This window comes from Thalassophryne amazonica, chromosome 20, assembly GCF_902500255.1.
Source record: "Thalassophryne amazonica chromosome 20, fThaAma1.1, whole genome shotgun sequence".
Lineage (NCBI taxonomy): Eukaryota > Metazoa > Chordata > Actinopteri > Batrachoidiformes > Batrachoididae > Thalassophryne > Thalassophryne amazonica.
The window spans coordinates 53039237-53057289 of NC_047122.1; the positions used below are offsets into that span (position 1 = coordinate 53039237).

The 18053-nt window shown below is 42.2% G+C and overlaps 1 protein-coding gene across 1 annotated transcript in view; it reads left to right on the forward strand.

The window, feature by feature from the left end:
- rftn1a (raftlin, lipid raft linker 1a) overlaps window positions 1-18053 on the forward strand; it is a 59205-nt gene that overhangs the window by 38768 nt on the left and 2384 nt on the right. The window contains exons 3-7 of the mRNA XM_034160259.1: window positions 2924-3107; window positions 9720-9828; window positions 14722-15469; window positions 15570-15773; window positions 17501-17610. Of these exons, the coding sequence (XP_034016150.1) occupies window positions 2924-3107; window positions 9720-9828; window positions 14722-15469; window positions 15570-15773; window positions 17501-17610 (1355 nt within the window). The remainder of the gene's footprint in view (window positions 1-2923; window positions 3108-9719; window positions 9829-14721; window positions 15470-15569; window positions 15774-17500; window positions 17611-18053) is intronic.

Below are 18053 nucleotides of genomic sequence, written 5' to 3' on the forward strand. Positions count from 1 at the left end.
TAAACTCAGATAAAACTGAAGTTATTGTACTTGGCCCCACAAATCTTAGAAACATGGTGTCTAACCAGATCCTTACTCTGGATGGCATTACCCTGACCTCTAGTAATACTGTGAGAAATCTTGGAGTCATTTTTGATCAGGATATGTCATTCAATGCGCATATTAAACAAATATGTAGGACTGTTTTTTTGCATTTACGCAATATCTCTAAAATTAGAAAGGTCTTGTCTCAGAGTGATGCTGAAAAACTAATTCATGCATTTATTTCCTCTAGGCTGGACTATTGTAATTCATTATTATCAGGTTGTCCTAATAGAATTTAAAATTCTTCTTCTTATTTATAAGGTTTTGAATAATCAGGTCCCATCTTATCTTAGGGACCTCATAGTACCATATCACCCCAATAGAGCGCTTTGCTCTCAGACTACAGGCTTACTTGTAGTTCCTAGGGTTTGTAAGAGTAGAATGGGAGGCAGAGCCTTCAGCTTTCAGGCTCCTCTCCTGTGGAACCAGCTCCCAATTCAGATCAGGGAGACAGACACCCTCTCTACTTTTAAGATTAGGCTTAAAACTTTCCTTTTTGCTAAAGCTTATAGTTAGGGCTGGATCAGGTGACCCTGAACCATCCCTTAGTTATGCTGCTATAGACTTAGACTGCTGGGGGGTTCCCATGATGCACTGAGTGTTTCTTTCTCTTTTTGCTCTGTATGCACCACTCTGCATTTAATCATTAGTGATTGATCTCTGCTCTCTTCCACAGCATGTCTTTTTCCTGGTTCTCTCCCTCAGCCCCAGCTTGCTCACAGGGGGTCGTTTTGACTGTTGGGGTTTTTACGTAATAATAAATATATATTATATATATATATATATAAATAAAATTGATTGAATTGATTGATTAAAAACAGCAAGAACACTGAGAAAGGTCAGTTTCAGTTTGTACAGGGGTCAAAAGTTAAAGTTGCTCCAATTTTGGTAAAAAGTGGTGCAAATTACTGGTTGAGCTAATAGGATTAATAAATGGAATAGTTTTGACTGTGTTGCGTGCTTGGTTTGCAAAGTAAAGGTTAAATAATATCAGCATCCATTGGATTCTATGACATGTGACATATGCTACCCTGTAACATGATAACTAAGCATGATACATGATGCAAACTATTCCTTTTTAAAACCGTATTCACCCAACTAATAATTTGCATCACTTTTTTTTATCAACTTTAACTTTTGACCCCTGTACTAATTGAAATTGACCTTTGTCACTGTTCTTGCTGTTTCTACCCCATAACTCTGGAACATTCATTCACAGATAGTCCAAACTATACCTTTTTGGAATCTTTATGATCAGACAAATAATATGGACTACCTTTCAATATGACTGGAGCATTTTAAAATTTTGACCCCTGTGTAATACTTCAATTGACCCCTTCTTGGCCGCCTATTCAAATTTCACGTGGGTACCCGGCATTTTTAAAAGAGTAATGTCTAAGGAGTATGTGTGCCAAATTTGGTGCTTGCATCACCATTTGAAGGCTCCCTCAGTAAATATTCACTTATCTGCTGCACTATGTGTAAGAGGGAGTCGAGGATCCTCTGGTGGTAAAACCCGCCTCTTTAACCTCGACACCATCTCCTCTCCAAATGAAATGAGAGTTCACGTTGAGTGCGCCGGGCGGCCTCCCCGTACGCGCACACTTGTTTGTCTGCGTGTGTGAACACGCCAGATGATGGAGAACAAATTGAAAATGAGATGGCTTGCACGTCTTTTTTCCCCCTTGTGTATAAGTGTGTGTGTGTGTGTGTGTGTAGTTAATTTATTCAGGTTATTTTCTCCAGACCCATGCAAATGAGAGTGAATGAGAGAAAGCATGACAAGCATTCAGGCACAGACAGACAGCCTTGTCTCTCTCTCTCTCTCCCTCAATCTCTTTTCCAGCCTCTTCTCTCTCAAACCTGACTTCACTCAGTGATACTTGCACCCCCCGCCAAACTGTAAGACTCCCATGAATGCATGAACGTACACATTCAGAGAAGGTTGTTGTTGATGTTGGAGTTCCTTCCACATGATAAGCTCCACTTTCCATTTCCACACAAGTGACAGCTTTCCGTTGTACTTAAGTACCCATCACTGCTCTTGCGACACTCGAGAGCGGGCAATGCAATCTCATTGTTTCATGAACCTTTGGAAGTCTTGGATTCTTGTTTGGGAATACATTCAGCATCTGTGCATGTGCATATTTATAGGTGTGCGCCTTTGCACCCTCGTTCCCCACAGCCTGATGCTGCAGACCGAACGGTCCTCCCTGAAAAATTGGTCCGCCCTGCCTTCACTGCGCATGCGTCATTTGCGACTACACCAGCTCATCTGAGACTGTCTCTACAGCCAAAGAGATCAAATGGATTAATGGTATTATTAACCATCAGATGATAAAGGTACAACCTCTTAAATCATTCTAAAGTCAGTTTTAAGCAGAAATGAGGCGATTGGTGAGTCGTTACTGACGCTTTGAAATGACGCAGCAGCAGCAGCAGCTCGTCCGGCTGCGACGCTCTCATGCTTCCTCCATTTTTTATGATGAAATAATGCTGAATTTATGTGGAAATGATTGTTGTACAAAAGCTTCAGATATCTGTCGTTGAGACGGATGATGACTGGAGTTCAGTTTGAAGCAAAAACGAAGTGATAATCAGTGAACCGCCACTGATGACGCATGCGCAGTGAAGGCAGGAAGGACAGATTTTTAGGGGGACCGTTCGGTCTGCGACATCGGCTGTGCTGCTGACAGAGAGGATAAAAGCGAGTAGTTGCAATGTAATTAGTGTCTGATTTGGTGTGAAAATGCCATGTGGTGTTCAGTGGAAATGATCACAATGAAATGTGCTCTTTGTTCCTTCTGTTTCTCTTCTTTGACCGTCTTCCTCCCTGCAGAGGTGCCGGTGTCGTCGGTGCTTTGTTTGTCTTCAGTCCGAGAGTTGCCGGTTCAGGTCAGAGAGCTCTACGGGCAGGGTTTCGTCCTGGTTGCTGTGCACCCTTTCGTCCACCCCTGCGGCCCTCGACATGCGCACATCCAGCGCCAGCTCCACCGAGCCGTGCTGGTCCGAGAGGTGCCAAGGTAAGTGCACACAGGAAAAGAGCATCCACAGTCCAACCGTGACTTCAGAACACATCTGTAGAAGAAAAAAAAAACCCTGGAATATTGAAGATTTATGAGGCAGATTTAAAGTCACAGCTTGAGTTACGCTTTTATGTCAGTTAAACTGATTTACTATATTCACCAAATGAGACGTCTTATCATGAACAGAAATCTGCAACTCACCTTCATCTTTTGATGTAAAATGAACTGCAGATGAGTCTTTTACTTAAGCTCATCGGCATAATGTTTTCACTTTTCACGCCCGTGATAATATACAGTTCAGCTGTCTCTTCTGAAACTCACTTCATTGATTTGCATTAACCTCACAATTTATCACATTTTGCAAGAGGATTATTTTCATACCGCCCTATTACCACCTTTGGTACAGCGTACAGTTTAATGCTCAACATCAAGCCATCGATGAATCTGCTGCAGATATGACACCGACTTTTATCTCTATCACATTTTTGTGATGTCATAATTAGAGAACAAGATAAAAGGTGAAATCCTGAGGTACAAGTAACTCACTACCAAAAATTAGGTGTCACAGTTTCAGTTCCCTATTTCATCGTAGATTAAAGTGTAGGTGACACCAAAAAATGTGCACAAAAAAAAAAAAAAAAATCACAAAAAAATCATGAAATGTTGGTATTTTTAAAAATCCTGAACAATAAAAGTTGATAAGTACGCAGGTGTCTGAAGCCTGCGCTCTATCAATCCAATTCCATTTCAATTTCAATTTATTTTAATTTATATAGCGCCAAATCACAACAGAGTTGCCTCAAGGAGCTTCACACAAGTAAGGCCCAACTTTACCAACCCCCAGAGCAGCAGTGGTAAAGAAAAACTTCCTCTGAGGAAGAAACCTCAAGCAGACCAGACTCAAAGGGGTCTGAGACTCTATTTCAGCCCTCAGCTGCAGCCATATTGTTGCGATATCATCACTGGAACAGCATCTGCTGATTTAAGCCCAAATCAATTGTAAACACAGCAGAGGTTAAGCTGTTTTCTGATTAGTGTGGACCTTTTTTTTTTTAGTCCAGTCTGAACCTGTCTGAAGAAGTTGTGGAGGACACAGCCTTATGGTTTTGAGCCGTATTTAGATGACAATGAGGGAGACGAAACCTTGGAGGAAAACCTTCAATCTGACAACAGTGACGATATTGTCAGAGTTCAGAACACAGAATGGTGATATACAAGTATATTGCCAGCTTTTTGGTCTAATCAACTGTTTTAAAAAAATAGTTTTACTATCTGTAACATCAGGAAAAAACGTGGTTGGTGTGGATTTTTTATTTATGATTTTTTTCCCCCTGAGAAACAGGTACATTCATTCTAAAAATGTCACGAGGGAAATTTAATAATATATCAGCTATTTTTAAAATAAACAGTTTCCTTCTTGAATACAGTTGGTGTACTGTACGTTAGTAGCGTAACATGTTAAATATTAAAAGCATTCGCACAAGGAGTAAATAATATAGTCTTACCTGTCCATTTCAGTGAGATCATCTTCAGTCTGATGAAATGTCTGAAAACAATTTAATTTGTTGTCTTGGCTGAAGAAATGTCCATGATGATCCGAGTCACTGCTGTACTGATCTGCGATCAGCACGGTCAGCTACAGGTGTAATCTGTTCATTGCATCTGCAGCTGATGGATCGAGTCTCTCCTGTTTGCGCTGCAAATTAAAAGACTGTGGAGAAGCTGCCGCCACTGTGCGAGCACCCTCATCAATAAAAGTGCTCCACCTGCCAATCAAAAGGATTCTGTCAGCGAGAATTAACCGTTATCACATGTATAAAAAAAAAAGTGCATCACCGACCCGAACCACCCTGTGGAAACGGGGCTGTCAGTAGCCTCTAAAAATCCATAAATTAATGGGACTATTAAGATAATGGTTCCAGCGGTGATGCCACTTCCTCCTTCTTGTCCGATGTTGGGACCAGCCAGGTAGTTCCTGGTTTTTAGTGGTGCGCAATTCAAAATCCGAATATTTATCTCTTCAATAACTGTGCACCAGGAAAGGATAAATTTCTAAATCTTGTTTAATTTTAGTCTTAAATACTCAAAAAGCCATTACATATCGTGTCACCTACACTTTAACCCTAACCCTACATTTGGCGTTCCCCCTAGGAGAGAGCTGACAACTGTCCAAGAGTTTCTGCAATGATGTACCTACCTACGTATGCAGAAATATGAAGGCAATTGTTCTAACATCAGGAAATGATCATATTTAGAAAATGCAGATCTGGTCTGGTCTATGAGCATGCACTGGTGCTACGCATTTCTCAATCGACCACACCATGGAACCGCAATGGCTCTTTGATGACAACTGTACAGACAGACAACTGGTCCATCCCCAATTCTCAAGACTACCAGGTGAACCGTGGGCGTCCCCTTGGCCTCCACTAGGACCCTAGTCAACCACTAGGGTCTTCAATACTGAGGCTCCTGCATACTGGATCATGCCCAGAGAAACGCACCACATGGAAGAAATGTTATAGCTGATGTTCCTCAAATTCTGGTGTTACTCTTAATCTCATTCTTCCTAAATAATCATTTATTTGACACAAAATAATTCCAGTGGTACCCAAGAACTCTAAAAAGGGACCTAGTCATTGCTTAACATCCAACTCTCACAACTATACAATTAGATGGAAAGCACAAGCAACCTGAAGACTTGGGCCTTCATTCTTCTGCAAAGACATCCACATCACCAAACACTGCTGACGTCATGATTACATACGCTCTTCCCAGGTATTTCTCGATCATAAAGGCCGAGAACCAAGAGACATAAACATCACCGCCAAGATAAGTCAATGTCTCTACAGGTTCAACACTTTCACCAGATACAGATACATTTCTGATGAATCCAGGAAGTCATTTAAAAGCAGAATCTTACTGTTGGTTGACAACAGTGGCAAAATTAGACTTCAGGTTCCTCAATTTCTTGAGTGCTGCAGTCACAGTATTGATTGGTTCAACAAACATCATAGCATCGTTTGCAAAGTCAAGGTTAGTAAACCTTTCCTTGCCAACAAGAGCTCCTAAGGTGGCAGTTTATGCATTGAAGAAAAAATAAATATTAATACTGTTGTAATCATGTATCTGTCTCAACAATAAAATACTGATATAAATAGTATTTATTTGCCCGTTATGTAGAATGTTGTGTAATATGTGGCATTGGAATAACCTTAAATGTGTTATGAGCTACGGTCCATCCTGTTACAATACCACCATTAAAAACCTCATTATCAGCTGATAAATATCAGAGAGGTTTAGAAAAACAATTTGAGTGTGTGGGTATCTTTTGTATCACAGTTTTCTAAAATGTTCTTTAATACCGCCTCAAATGCCAAAGCATGCTGAGTGTGAACATTGATGATAGACTGGATAAGATACAACTTCCCTGGTTCTTGTATCGTGATGCATAGGGTGCGTCGAGCATCTATGGAGGTGTAAAGGTCACGATCTGTCCTAAAAGTCATACATCATATATAATAGAACGACAACCTCAGTAACATGCTGCATCCCGCAATCTTCCAGACATTAGATGTTCCTTCTGTATAACCAGAAAGTGAATTATAGAGTGACAATCAGTGTCCTTACGTAATGCTACTTGGTTAATGTTAGGTAAGACAGGTGCTAGGTTTAGCTAGCCAACCGTTGTTAAACTGTAAAGCAAAAGTAAGAAGATATCTAATGTAATTCATTCATACACACTTGACACGATTTAGTTTAGAACCTCTGAAGGTAAGAAAACGTGTATTAAACAAGATAGCTAGCTAATTACATTAACCAACGGTATCTTTTAGCTTGCACCACACACTGGACTTAAATTCGGCTTCTCCCTTTTCCACTCTGGTTGCTACAGCAGATGTGATATGTATCGGTATGTTGACTTGACACAACTTTTATACCGGATGCCCTTCCTGACACAACTCCACTTTACATGGGGAATGGGCAGTGCCCACTAAACTAAAGGAAGCCCACTAAACCGCTTGGCCACCATGCTGCCTTTCCAGACATAATTATGGGAAATACATTGGAAAAGTTAGAGTTTGAACCCCATAAACTGTTGTTTTGACCTCTTTTGATGATGTGTTGGGGATACATGTCTTATTTAGGGGGTTCAGACCTCAAGTATCCTCTGTAATTTATTTGAACCATAGGTATACCATCTGGTGCCAATTGGATGTGACATGACATGCATCTGGCACCTCATCTAGCTGTATCCCTGCCTCATGTTACACTGAAAAGTCCACCATGGTATTAACTAAAGAGACTGATAGAGGTCCTTCTGAGCCGCTGGAATGACTTTGTGTCAAATGAAAAGTTATAGGGAGACTCTAACAAGGCATAAAATGTGCCTAGTGAGGCACGTCAGCTATGACACGTTGGGCATGTTGTGCCTCAATGTTGAAAAATCCATTAACTGGAAAAGATGAAGGGGTATACATGTTTCATCTGGCTGCAGATACTCGGGTATATATATCACTCACTCATCTTCAACCGCTTATCTGGGATCGGGTTGTGGGCAACAGCTCCAGCAGGGGACCCCAGACTTCCCTTTCCTGGGCCACATTAACCACCTCTGCCTGGGGGATAACGAGGTGTTCCCAGCAAAGTGTGGCGATATAATCTCTCCACCTAGTCCTGGGTTTTTCCTGGGGGTCTCCTTCCAGCTGGACATGCCTGGAACACCTCCTAAAGGAGGCGCCCAGGAGGCATCCTTACCAGATGCCCAAAGCACCTCAGCTGGCTCCTTTCAACAAGAAGGAGCAGCGGCTCTACTCTGAGCTCCTCGCGGATGACAGAGCTTCTCACTTTATCTCCAAGGGAGACACCAGCCACCCTCCTGAGGAAGACCATTTCGGTTGCTTGTACTCACAGTCTAGTTGTTTCAGTCATGGCCCAACCCTCATGACCATAGGTGAGAGTAGGAACGAAGACTGACCAGTAGATCAAGAGCTTCGCCTTTTGGCTCAGCTCCCTTTTCATCTCAACAGTACGGTAGAGCGGAAAGAGTGGTTTTGGAGCTCTACCAGTTAGATCTGGTAGGGATCCTCCTCCCGCACAAGCTCCGGCTCCCTCCCCCACAGCGAGGTGATGTTCCACGCCCCCAGAGCTAGTTTCTGCCACACAGGTCTGGTCCGTCAAGGCCCTTGACTTTCACTGCCACCCATGGGACAGCACACCTGACCCAACGGTTTGCACTGCAGGTGGTGAGCTCACAGGGTGGAGATGCAAAGTCCATGTTGCTTTTTCAGGCTGTGCTCGCTGACGGGTCCTCTGTCGAGCCCTAGCTCCAGACGGGGGCCCGGGCTTCCTCTGGGTTGGGTCAAGTTTCCTCTTCCTTGTTTTTCCATGGAGTCATTGTGAACCATTCTTAGTCTGGCCCCTCACCAGAGACCAATATGGCATGGGAGACCCTACCAGGAGCACGAAGGCTCCAGACAGCACAGCTCTCAGGTCATGGGGCACACAAACCTCTCCACCATGATAAGGTGGTGGTTCCCGGAGAGGGTTGCTATCCAAAATCCAAGCCAGTTCCGTGGTGTGATGGATACGAATCAGGCGTTTTATTCAAGGCCTCCTTGACACAGGAACCGTTTCTTCACAAAGTGTCATGGAAATCGTAAAACACTTGAGTTTTCCCATCCACTCACCCGGATGGGGGAACATAAGAATAAGAATATAGATTTTTTACTTTTGTTGCTACTCTGCAAGCAATTAGAGGAATTATTCTGCTTTAGTCTGCAGTTTGTCTTTTATGGAATTAGAGTCACATTGTACACATGCGCGCACGCTGCGGTGCACAGGCAGGTGCATCGCTGCTCCTTTGATGGCCTTCATGCCAAGTGGTCCTGCTGCTTCCTGGCATCTGTCACCGTGGAGACGGTTGATTGCATCATCAGCATTCACCAGAGGGGAACGGCCTCACCAAAAAAAAAAAAAAAAAACGAGAGAGAAACGGTCTCACCATCCTTTCATCTGCTGTCTTCACCAATGGCCGCCCCCCCTCTCGTTTTCTTTTGTCCCACCCTCATTCTTCTCCATCCCTATTACTCCCCCTTTTATCTCTTTCACCACCATCTCCTTTCATGAAAAACCCTAAAAATGAACACGATGACAGATCTTCTGAGTGTCGCTCTCTTCTCAGAACACACGATGATACCGCGTCCTTCTCGCTGACCCCAATCCAAATCTGAAAAAGATGTATCTGAATGCTCCTTTTATGATTATGTCTTGCAGCAGAAGCAGAGAAAATTCAGTCTCTTTTTTCCCATCTAATAAGTCTATTGTGATTATGTTGAATATGTTCCCCATCAAATGGAACATTAATTCCCTGAACTGAAATGGACATATTTTGACTGCGCTCATTCTGGGTCAGTCAGTGTTTGTGAATATGAGCCAGAGTCTCTGTAGCAACGGCACTCAACTGGAATGTTATTGTGTGTGTGATGGGAAAGTTCTGTTGGCGAGTAACCTGAAGGAAACAATTTTGGGCATTGTGATGGTTGTACATTTCGTAGCTCACAAGGCTAGAACTAATGTGAAATGCAATATTGCACTTTGTCGTTGTTTCAGTTCGGAAAAAAGCCAGCTGAGATGGGCAAACCGTCGTCTGGAGACGGATGTTTGCGTAGCAGGTCAACAGTTGGCGGAACCGGAAGTCATCCAGAACTATGTCAAGAAGGTGAGTTCAATGAGACGCGTGATTTAAAAAAACAAAACAAACAAAAACAAATTGGTTTACATGGGTTATATGTTCATGTGCTTCACACTAGAGGAAGGGAAAATAAATTGTGGAAGGTGATCACTTCATATTTGCAATAACTACAAGTGCATATTGTTCTCTATGCCAAGTAAGGTTCTCACGAGGATTCAGTGCCAGCTGCTTGTCGATCAACACCCAATAACGTCGACCATGAACTGCGTCCAAGCTGTCTAGATGTTCAGTGTAAACATCAGTAGCTGATGTGGATTTTTGATCAGGCTGCTCTGTGGAACATCTTAAGAACTTGCTGGATTTCCACTAACTTGCTGGACATTGTAACTGTTCAAAAAACAGTTACTGTGAGTCTCTGACCTCTTCCCTGGGAACTCTGGTGTCCATCCATAAGGGATGTGTGCTGGTCCCAACATGTCAGTACTTACCTTGACTAGGTGTTTGATACAGTTGTGGATTCCAGTGACCTGGGTGGCTTCATTGGTGTGTGTGTGTGTGTATTCAACATTTTTTTTAAAAGGTGGCTTTCACATTTTCCTTACTGGAAGGTTTGTTTCATGTGTTTAATTTTTGGTGCTGTGACAGTGACTTTGCCCCATCAAAGGGCCCAGGGCTCTCCATGTGAAATTCTGCCTGAAAAGGGGGTGGACTGATTGCCAATCTTACATATACTGGAATGCCAATGTCAATAAAATGTCCAATTTCATCACAAATAAAAAAATATATCACAGATAACGAATGTGTCCTTCAGGCCATCAGACTACAAGTCCTCACTCAGGGGAGGAGTAGTAGATTAGATTAGATTAGATAGAACTTTATTTTAATCCCTTGGGAAGACTCCCTCAGGGAAATTGAAGTTTCAGCAGCATTATATAGCAGCACACAGGGTAAGAAGCACACAGAGTATCAAAAGTGAAAGTAAAAACAAACAAACAAAAAACACTAATAATAAAAAAATAAATTTGCAAGTATAAATATAAATTCGAGACATATTGCTACTGGTTTACTGGCTACTACTGTTCCTCTCCTTCCCGTCCTCTGTCTTCTTGTTACTCCTCCTCCCCCTGAGTGAGGAGTTGTACAGTCTGATGGCCTGAGGGACAAAGGAGTTTTTTAGTCTGGTGGTCCTGCACTTGGGAAGGAGCAGCCTGTGGCTGAAGAGGCTCCTCTGGTTGCAGATGACGGTGTGCAGAGGGTGACTGGCATCGTCCATAATGTCCAGCAGTTTGTCCACTGTTCTGTGCCACCATCACCAGACAGTCCAGCTTCATGCCAACCATGGAGTCAGGCCACCTGATCAGTTTGTCCAGCCTGGATGGGTCCTTTGTGGATGTGTTGCCCCCCCAGCACACCACGGTGTGTGCTGTAACAAGAGTAACAGGAAGACAGATGACGGGAAGGAGAGGAATAGTAGCAGTATGTCTGGTATTTATATTTATATTTGCAAATTGTTTTTACTTTTAATACTCTGTGTGCTTCTTACCCTGTGTGCTGCTATACAATACTGCTGGAACCTCAATTTCCCTGAGGAAGTCTGCCCAAGGGATTAATACATTTCTAATCTAATCTGATTGTACCCATTTTTTGTTCTTTTCTCATTCATTAAATGTATTTCATGTAATTTAATTTAATTTCAGGTGGGCATTTAACAAACTTTCTTGTGGGCTAATGCTTGGCCCCAGGCCCTCCAAGGGTCAAATGGGGTGTGTCAACCAGCCCAATCTCACACATTTTTTTTCATGCTCCTATCACGAAATGAGTTACATTTTCATGACAAGGGTTTTTTATTTTTATTTTACTATTTCTACCTCTCTATCTTCCTCTAACCATAACTCCCCGCAGACCCCTCCTCCCGCATCACCCGGCATTTTGTGCTTCCATCACGAAAATGTGGTGCATTTCGTGATGGAAGCACAACGTAATTGATCTACTTTTTGTGGTGCCATCATGAAATGGTGTCAGGTTGGGTTTTGCAACTGTTAGCATCAGCAGGGCTAATAATATTGACCCTGGTAGTTTTATATAATATATAACAGTTTTATAGTAATTTTCTGTTTGCAAAGCAAAATAACGTCAGCATCCAAAATAAAGCTACAATCTTTAGAAATTAAAAAGCACTTAGGAAAATTTTTATAGAAAATGTCAAATTTCAGGTGAGTTAATACATTTGTCCTTATTTGTGTGTGTGTGTGTATATATATATATATATATATATATATATATATATATATATATATATATATATATATATATATATATATATACACACAGTAGTGTTAATAATAATAGAATAATAGTGCTATGTGACTAAAAGATTAATCCAGGTTTTGAGTATATTTCTTATTGTTACATGGGAAACAAGGTACCAGTAGATTCAGTAGATTCTCACAAATCCAACAAGACCAAGCATACATGATATGCACACTCTTAAGGCTATGAAATTGGGCTATTAGTAAAAAAAAAGTAGAAAAGGGGGTGTTCACAGTAATAGTAGTGTGGCATTCAGTCAGTGAGTTCGTCAATTTTGTGGAACAAACAGGTGTGAATCAGGTGTCCCCTATGTATGGATGAAGCCAACACCTGTTTTCTCTTTGAAAGCCTGAGGAAAATGGGACGTTCAAGACATTGTTCAGAAGAACAGCGTAGTTGGATTATAAAGTTGACTGGAGATGGGAAAACTTATACGCAGGTGCAAAAAATTATAGGCTGTTCATCTACAATGATCTCCAATGCTTTAAAATGGACAACCCCCCCCCCCCCAAAAAAAAAACAGACTCGTGGAAGAAAACAGAAAGCAACCATCAAAATGGATAGAAGAATAACCAGAATGGCAAAGGCTCACCCATTGATCAGCTCCAGGATGATCAAAGACAGTCTGGAGTTACCTGTAAGTGCTGTGACAGTTAGAAAACGCCTGTGTGAAGCTAATTTATTTGCAAGAATCCCCGCAAAGTCCCTCTGTTAAATAAAAGACGTGCAGAAGAGGTTACAATTTGCCAAAGAACACATCAACTGGCCTAAAGAGAAATGGAGGAATATTTTGTGGACTGGTGAGAGTACAATTGTTCTTTTTGGGTCCAAGGGCCACAGACAGTTTGTGAGATGACCCCCCAACTCTGAATTGAAGCCACAGTTCACAGTGAAGACAGTGAAGCATGGTGGTGCAAGCATCATGATATGGGCATGTTTCTCCTACTATGGTGTTGGGCCTATATATCGCATACCAGGTATCATGGATCAGTTTGGATATGTCAAAATACTTGAAGAGGTCATGTTGCCTGATGCTGAAGAGGACATGCCCTTGAAATGGGTGTTTCAACAAGACAGTGACCCCAAGCACACTAGTAAACGAGCAAAATCTTGGTTCCAAACCAACAAAATTAATGCCTTGCAGATGTGAAGAAATCATGAAAAACTGTGGTTATACAACTAAATACTAGTTTAGTGACTCACAGGATTGCTAAAAAAGCAGTTTGAACATAATAGTTTTGAGTTTGTAGCATCAACAGCTGCTACTAGATGCTACTATTATTGTGAACACCCCCTTTTCTACTTTTTTTTTTTTTCTAATAGCCCAATTTCATAGCCTTAAGAGTGTGCATATCATGAATGCTTGGTCTTGTTGGATTTGTGAGAATCTACTGAATCTACTGTTACCTTGTTTCCCATGTAACAATAAGAAATATACTCAAAACCTGGATTAATCTTTTTAGTCACATAGCACTACTATTATTCTGAACACTACTGTGTATATATATATGAAAATACACTGAAAAACAATGCGTAACAGTAGCATGTCATATAATCGTGTTCACTGTCATATAAAATAGAAATAAGCTAAAGAAGGGCAGGTTACCATGGTAAACTAGCGAGACTTAACCTTAAAGTCTGCCAATAACGTCATCAGTGGCATTTATCGGCTCAAAAACTCACGTTTAGTCTTTCTGCTCATGAATTTGCCAGCAGTCATACAATGGGAAATGAAAATGTGCTCTATTGAATAGATTTGCATCTGAACACCAAGAGAGCACAAAGGGAAACCTGATTGGATAGAAATGCACATCACTGAGTATAATGTGATCGGGTTCGGCAGCGTGACATGAATAACCAATGGCCTCACAAACTACCGGAGAGTTGGAGATAAGAACCCAGGAGCTGCACCGGGCAGACTGTGACAGGCGTCGCGCGCCAGCGTCTGCCTCTCGTGCCCATTTTGTCAGTCTGTACTTTCTCCAATACGAGCCCACCCACTCCCAATCTGTCCGTGGAAACGCCGATCAGCAAACGCTGTGGTTGTGCGAGGGTGTTGGGAAGTAAAAGCAGGACAGTTTCCTGTGAGCCGGGTGTACGTGTAGATGATCCGAAGCCTCAGAAGTAACGGGTTTAATAAGGGGATGAGGCGTCTCTTTGTTCAGGAGCAGTTTGCAATCTGATTCCTCTCTCGTTGGCGCCTGTTAAACTGTCAGCCCAAATATCAGCTGACAATTAACCACCGCAGCTCCACGGGAGGGAAGGACTCACACACTCACACGCACACGTACGCACAAATGCACACATTGTCACACGGGTGTGCGCACATGGATGCATTGAGATAATGAGGTCCTTTTGTCATTTGAATATTTGATCTTTGCAGATGATTAGGTGGGTTGTTATTTTGCAGAATATTTACCCAGTGTACATCAGCCTTTGTGTGTAAATGAAGCTTTGTTTGTTTGACAGCATTAGAAGAAGCTGAGTAAATTTGTTTACGGTGATGTGAACGGTGTCTTTTATATTTTTGCGTTGTCCAAATTAGATTCTAATAAAGTTTGTTGGGGGGGCGGGGGCGATGGCATTGTTTTGTGTTTGTTGCCTCTGCAGATCCAAGATGTGGCGGAGCAAGGGGTGGTGTTTGTAGGCTTCCTTCAACAGCCGGGTGGCGCGCCCTGCTTCCTTGGGCACTGGGACCCTGAAGAGCTGTCATCCCTACACTCTAGCCCTTCACCTATACACAGAAACCCCTTTAGCGCCAACACCAGTCCAACCGATCCGACCGAACTGCACCATATTAATGTAGAACCTGATGATTATGTCTTTGAACCGCATGAATCGGACCACGAACACGCAGGAGATACCACGTGGGACCAAAAGCAGGTGACACCGGACTGCAGCCGTCTGAAACCAACCCAGACTTTGAAGCTGGAGGAATCAATTGGACTAACCCAAACCAAGCGATCAACAAATCAATCTCAAGATTATCACAAATCTTGTGCAGGTGCAGTGAAGTCGTTGCCAAACCAAATGTCAACGGAAGTTGCACGGGACCTTCTACATTCAGGTTCTACATTAGTTACAGGTTCTCCAGAAACTTCCCACATGGAACAAAGCCATCAGGAATCCACAGAGCGACGTCTTAACCCAGAGCTCAAGTTCCTAAATCGTGGATCGAGTCGAGGTTCAAGCTCAGGTAGCTGGCACAGCTCTCCAGAACTGAACCCCAATCGTGAAACAAGGTCCAACTCTCGTTGTATAAACGGGCAAAGCAGAATGACGACACACAACAACAATCACATCCGGATGACGAGTTCTGAGGAACATAAGAATGAATCCTCGCCATCAGTGCAGGCGAGTAAGTAACCGGTTTGTTCATTACCGCGTGAATGTTGTACTAATGATAATGTTGCATTTCATGGTAAATTTTCTACTTTTTAAAATTTGTATACACTCAGGGATGCAGCTGTTTGCCCTCTACAACCACACGGGGGAGTTGAGCACATCTCTGAGGTTCTACTCTCTCCGGGTTCCACTTTGCGTACAAAAAGAGGCGGGGCTAATCACAGAGGTTGACGCACACTGGCTTGACCACATGACCCAACACTTCATCAGTGGTGCGCACCTCATTGACGGCTTTTTCCACCTCAGTGGTGATAACGGTAAGTCTCTGTCGTGTGTTACTTCTTGACTGAAATGTTTCATCACTCCTTTAGAATGAACTTCACTGTTAAGATTTTTGGACAGTCCATCCATGAGTCCAAGTGCAACTCCTAAAGCATTTGGAGGGTTTCAATGACACGTCACACGGTGGTAGCACACCACCATACAAAGACGTGCATTCATGAAAGAATTCTGGTTTCATATCCTCAAGAAGACATAATTGGACATTTAGGGTAATTGATGTATCGTACTGTCAGTCTATCGCAGGGCAACATATAGACAAACACATTCACACTTGCACGCACAGCAACGGTCTATTTAAAGTTTCCAGTTCTCCTAACCTGCATGTTTTTGGAAGCAGGAGGGAACGCGTGTGAACACAGAACAATCATGCAAACTCCACACAGAAAGGGCAGAATGGGAAGCAATTCCATGACCTTCTTGCAGGGAGGCAACGGTGCACCAATAAAGCTATACGGCCTCTGGAATATTTTGAGTCATAAAAACAATTTTCTTTGGCACCTCTATAATTTTATTCCTTAATGTTTAAGTATGGGATTCATAACATATTGCCAATTCACGTTGTCTGGAAACAATTCAGAATTTCAACCCCTGAAGGGGAGAAATTCAAGCAATCAGACGCCGTGACCTACATTTAATAGCAACACCATGAATCATGTAGGGGCTTCCCTCAACCTGTGGGAGGGATTCTGGGAAGGCCTGCGCTTCCTCCTGGAGTTCGTCTGCATGACGGTATAAAAAAGAAAATATCTGCTGTGGAATTTCCCCCAGATAAGTATGTCATCTTCAATAAAATGAGCTGTAATTTCTGGAACACATTACATAAACAAACCAACATTTTAATGCTTGAATGTTGGTAGAAACTAAATTTTGTCAGTTTTGTGAAATTTCAAAGGCAGTACAGCTTTAAGCCAGTGCCGCCATGCTTGGAGTTTCACACTGTAAATCCACAGTTCACAGTAGGACTTCATATTGTTTCTCAAAACTCTATACAATGTGTATCATTGGACGTCCGATACTCAGTATATTTATGTGCTTAATACTGCTTATATAAATCATATTTAAATGCATGCATAAATTGAAATGTATGTTGTTGGTGTGTAACAATACCTTAGTTATACTGCTTAATGTGTTGCATTAGTATTTTCTTTTAGACATTTTAACCTTATCCCAAACTGTCATCATACCCTGTTTAAGATTACTAACCCCAAGAACCTTAAACATTTTCATATTTATGGCTTCCTGAACCCTGACTGACCTGATTTTAAAGGTCAAACCCCAAACAGACCTACTGTAGTGGTGCCCTATCTTAGATATTGCTTCATATCCCACTTTTTAGTTCTGCAGAAAAGCAGAATTAACTAAACATTTTCATACGTCCCATCAATTCCACTGAGTGACACAGAGAGATGACGCAAACTGTTTTGAAGTAATCAGAACCGTTACACAAAACGATGGACTAACAACTCGCCACATTCAGCGCTGATTTATCGAAAATATAAGGACGGGAGTATCAGTATGTGTACCAAACATATACCGCTGTGCCAACAATACCATGCCCTGGTATAAACCCCTCGTCACCTGTGGAATGAAGTAGGATTAAGCAGAGGGGAAAGTGGGATAAATAGTGAGAGGTGACCACTTCAGACTCCTGTCCTACTCCCACATGTCCTCTGTTTATGAGTCAGATTTGTCCTTTCTGCAGATAACGGCGTTTCATCTGTGGACAGTGTCTTCATCTTCCAGAGCTCTGCAGAGGAGAACACAAACACCCCGTATGATGCCATTGTGGTGGAGCAGTGGACCGTTGTTGATGTAGGTCTTTAACACCGTTTGTCTCTTTGGCGATGTGCACTTTGAAAACTCCTGAGAGACTTCAAGCTTAAGCTGCTTTCAGTCCAACAAAGCCAGGGTGTGTGTGTGTGTCAGTAAATCATTTCTGGCTACGCGTTTATTTATGGAGCGACAAGATTGGCATTAAAAAAAATAATAAATCTGTAAAGGAATAAGAAAACGTGGAACTGTAAAGAGGAATAAAGAACATGTAAAGATGAAGAATAAATATATAAAAGAAAAAAGTGTTTTTGTCTGTTGCTGTCAATCAGCTGGCTTTGGGCAGCGTTAACTGCCCAGGCTGCAAAAAAAAGGAAAACGCTCTGTTGTATCACGTGAGCTTTGTACCTTCAACAGTTCTTCCTGAGGAGATCCCAGAGCTACTTCAAAATACTCCAGATTAGAAAGGGAGCACACATTTAATC